The following is a 4,584-nucleotide window of genomic DNA, read 5'->3' on the forward strand; positions in this document are numbered from 1 at the left end:
TGATTATCACATGCTTTTTTTTATGAAGATTAAGTAATGAGACTCATATATTTTGGAATCACGTATTATAGGATTGATTTTACGCTCAATTCAATTTAAATAAGAGCATATCCAACACGGCGTCTCCTTTAGTGCATTAGTCCAATCCATCCTCGGCGGCGCCAGAGAATGAGTTGAGCGAAAGATTGTGTGCAACAAGGAGAAGGGCAAACTCAAAAATGGTCTTCGGAAACAAAAAAATATTTATATCATTTTGTGCGGCTTAAAAGGAGGTTTCCTTAAATAATCGAAAATGTTTTCGGTTTCTCCAAGATTGTTGATCGCACCAAATACAGGAAAATAAGTAAAAGCTTTTACGTCAAAATAAATGAAGCATTTTCAGTTGACTAGAAAAGCTGTCTTTAATTTCGATAAAGTGGGTTCCTTTTTTCTGAACCGCAGTTTATTTTCTTCTACTGTAGAAGTTTTCCAGAACTTGTGAGGATCGTTCGACAGAGGTCATCGGTCGCTTACAGAGTTCGCCGAAATCCATCGTTGAAGTTCGCCAGACTTTGCTGTCGACATTCGCAAGAATCCACCGCCGGAGTTCGCCAACCGCCCCACAGGAGGTTGCCAAAATTTCCAGATGGAACTGCCTGAAATCTGCTAGCGTAGGTCGTCAGCCGTAACCCACCGTTGTTGATTTTCCGAATGAACAAACCGCCATAAAAATGTTTCACTAAAAACTTTTTCTAACAAAAAAAAATTTGTATTATTCGGAAAGAAACGTAGCCTAAATGAAAAATTTGACAAAATGTCGTTTCGCCACGAAGTCAAAACTCATATATAAAATTGAGGTCCTTATTTGTTGCTAGAAGAAAATAAAATTTTAGGCAATTTCTCATTGGTTAGGAAAAGGTGCTGCTAATCAATTAAACGCGAAAGATTGTTTGTTAAAGTTTTTTTGTTTTTTTTTTTTTTAGAACAGAACACAAAAGAAGCGTTTTTGTGAGTGTATTAGGTTATTTGTTAATATTTTTGTTTCGAGAATAATAGAAAATAAAAGGCAAAAACGGCCTGCATAGGCGAGCAACCCTTGCAACAATACCAAATGGCCTAATTATAGCCTACTTTCCCCCTTTATTGAGGGACTTCAAGGAGCCATGTAAGCTATAAAATGGCAAGTTCATGACTCATAATAACATCCTTGAGCTAATTCATCGTACTTGTTCTTAATTAATTTGCATTAAACATATCTGTATATTCTCAAATGGCTTCCGCTTGCAAATTTGTTCTCGTTGTTGTGGCCGTGCTTGTTGGCCTCATTGCATTTGTGAGTGGAGATGCAGCACTAATAAACAACGTGTGCCGCAAAACTGGAGACCCCGTGTATTGCCACAAGTGCTACAACATGTACAGCCGAAGCTCCCATGAGGATGTCAAAGCCCTCGGCCGAACATCCCTCGATTGTGCTAGCCTCGAGTCAATAACTGTGATGGGTCTCGTGGGTAAATTTGTGGTCAATGCCACAGACAAGGCCATGAAGAAATCGTACATTGATTGTGCGTTGAAGCTTCGTTCTGGGGATGACCAGATAACGGGTGCACTCAAGAGCTTTCAGAATGCACGTTATGCGGTGGCTAGCAATCAGATGTTAGTTGCTCTCAATGCTGCCCGGCAGTGCAGCACTCAGCTGCAGAAATTCAGACTCTCTCCAGCTCTTGGAAATGAATTACGTACGCTTCAGGGTTTCTGTGCCGCCGCCAACGGAGTTCTCAAACAAATTCATTGATAACTACATCTCTAAAACAAAAGTTGACATACCTACCTTTCAGTAACTCTATGTGTTTTTTTTTTTGTTTTTTCTTTGGATGAGGATGAGTGTGATCTGAAACCCACGAATTATATTTGTATATCCATCCGCGGAGTTACCTGAGAAACAAATAAACGTATAGAAATTGATTCAATCAACCATTTGCTTTGGTCATTAGTAAATTAATTGTTTTTTTTTTTTTTTTTCTTCTTTTCAATGAGAATGATATTCTCGTAATCAAAATAATGCAGTCATGACTATGATATTGGTATAAATAGAACCAAATGCGCCAAATAGTCTCGCTGGATTTTCTATTTCTTTATTTCTTTTTTTCTCCAAGCTAATGGTGGGTCTTGGTTTATGGAAAATATTAAATTCATTATAGATGCGACGTGTACGAATTAATCAAATCAATTGGATACTTTATACCACAGAATAAGGAGTGGAGAAGGAACGGAAATTGAAAAAGGAAAGGGAATATATAACATTTTATAAGAACGAACAAGCATGCATTCATATTGAGAGTAAAATATGTCATTTGAATACAGTTTTTCGTAAATGTTTTTGTAGTGAAAAAACAAAATAAAGTTATAAACCTATTTAATAAAGTAACTTGAAAACTGAGTTAAAAAAATATGTCGTTATAATAATTGATTATCACATGCTTTTTTTTATGAAGATTAAGTAATGAGACTCATATATTTTGGAATCACGTATTATAGGATTGATTTTACGCTCAATTCAATTTAAATAAGAGCATATCCAACACGGCGTCTCCTTTAGTGCATTAGTCCAATCCATCCTCGGCGGCGCCAGAGAATGAGTTGAGCGAAAGATTGTGTGCAACAAGGAGAAGGGCAAACTCAAAAATGGTCTTCGGAAACAAAAAAATATTTATATCATTTTGTGCGGCTTAAAAGGAGGTTTCCTTAAATAATCGAAAATGTTTTCGGTTTCTCCAAGATTGTTGATCGCACCAAATACAGGAAAATAAGTAAAAGCTTTTACGTCAAAATAAATGAAGCATTTTCAGTTGACTAGAAAAGCTGTCTTTAATTTCGATAAAGTGGGTTCCTTTTTTCTGAACCGCAGTTTATTTTCTTCTACTGTAGAAGTTTTCCAGAACTTGTGAGGATCGTTCGACAGAGGTCATCGGTCGCTTACAGAGTTCGCCGAAATCCATCGTTGAAGTTCGCCAGACTTTGCTGTCGACATTCGCAAGAATCCACCGCCGGAGTTCGCCAACCGCCCCACAGGAGGTTGCCAAAATTTCCAGATGGAACTGGCTGAAATCTGCTAGCGTAGGTCGTCAGCCGTAACCCACCGTTGTTGATTTTCCGAATGAACAAACCGCCATAAAAATGTTTCACTAAAAACTTTTTCTAACAAAAAAAAATTTGTATTATTCGGAAAGAAACGTAGCCTAAATGAAAAATTTGACAAAATGTCGTTTCGCCACGAAGTCAAAACTCATATATAAAATTGAGGTCCTTATTTGTTGCTAGAAGAAAATAAAATTTTAGGCAATTTCTCATTGGTTAGGAAAAGGTGCTGCTAATCAATTAAACGCGAAAGATTGTTTGTTAAAGTTTTTTTGTTTTTTTTTTTTTTAGAACAGAACACAAAAGAAGCGTTTTTGTGAGTGTATTAGGTTATTTGTTAATATTTTTGTTTCGAGAATAATAGAAAATAAAAGGCAAAAACGGCCTGCATAGGCGAGCAACCCTTGCAACAATACCAAATGGCCTAATTATAGCCTACTTTCCCCCTTTATTGAGGGACTTCAAGGAGCCATGTAAGCTATAAAATGGCAAGTTCATGACTCATAATAACATCCTTGAGCTAATTCATCGTACTTGTTCTTAATTAATTTGCATTAAACATATCTGTATATTCTCAAATGGCTTCCGCTTGCAAATTTGTTCTCGTTGTTGTGGCCGTGCTTGTTGGCCTCATTGCATTTGTGAGTGGAGATGCAGCACTAATAAACAACGTGTGCCGCAAAACTGGAGACCCCGTGTATTGCCACAAGTGCTACAACATGTACAGCCGAAGCTCCCATGAGGATGTCAAAGCCCTCGGCCGAACATCCCTCGATTGTGCTAGCCTCGAGTCAATAACTGTGATGGGTCTCGTGGGTAAATTTGTGGTCAATGCCACAGACAAGGCCATGAAGAAATCGTACATTGATTGTGCGTTGAAGCTTCGTTCTGGGGATGACCAGATAACGGGTGCACTCAAGAGCTTTCAGAATGCACGTTATGCGGTGGCTAGCAATCAGATGTTAGTTGCTCTCAATGCTGCCCGGCAGTGCAGCACTCAGCTGCAGAAATTCAGACTCTCTCCAGCTCTTGGAAATGAATTACTTACGCTTCAGGGTTTCTGTGCCGCCGCCAACGGAGTTCTCAAACAAATTCATTGATAACTACATCTCTAAAACAAAAGTTGACATACCTACCTTTCAGTAACTCTATGTGTTTTTTTTTTTGTTTTTTCTTTGGATGAGGATGAGTGTGATCTGAAACCCACGAATTATATTTGTATATCCATCCGCGGAGTTACCTGAGAAACAAATAAACGTATAGAAATTGATTCAATCAACCATTTGCTTTGGTCATTAGTAAATTAATTGTTTTTTTTTTTTTTTTTCTTCTTTTCAATGAGAATGATATTCTCGTAATCAAAATAATGCAGTCATGACTATGATATTGGTATAAATAGAACCAAATGCGCCAAATAGTCTCGCTGGATTTTCTATTTCTTTATTTCTTTTTTTCTCCAAGCTAATGGTG

General features: G+C 37.5%; 1 protein-coding gene across 1 annotated transcript; it reads left to right on the plus strand.

Annotated features, from left to right (window-relative positions):
* Positions 1-3,692: 3,692 nt before the first annotated feature.
* On the plus strand, positions 3,693-4,214 carry LOC148583377 (pectinesterase inhibitor-like). The gene has a single exon (XM_088511388.1). The coding sequence runs from the start codon at positions 3,693-3,695 to the stop codon at positions 4,212-4,214; it is 522 nt and encodes a 173-aa protein (XP_088367514.1).
* Positions 4,215-4,584: the final 370 nt, after the last annotated feature.

The sequence above is a fragment of the Corylus avellana genome, chromosome 10 (assembly GCF_965113065.1).
Source record: "Corylus avellana chromosome 10, dhCorAvel1.hap1.2, whole genome shotgun sequence".
Lineage (NCBI taxonomy): Eukaryota > Viridiplantae > Streptophyta > Magnoliopsida > Fagales > Betulaceae > Corylus > Corylus avellana.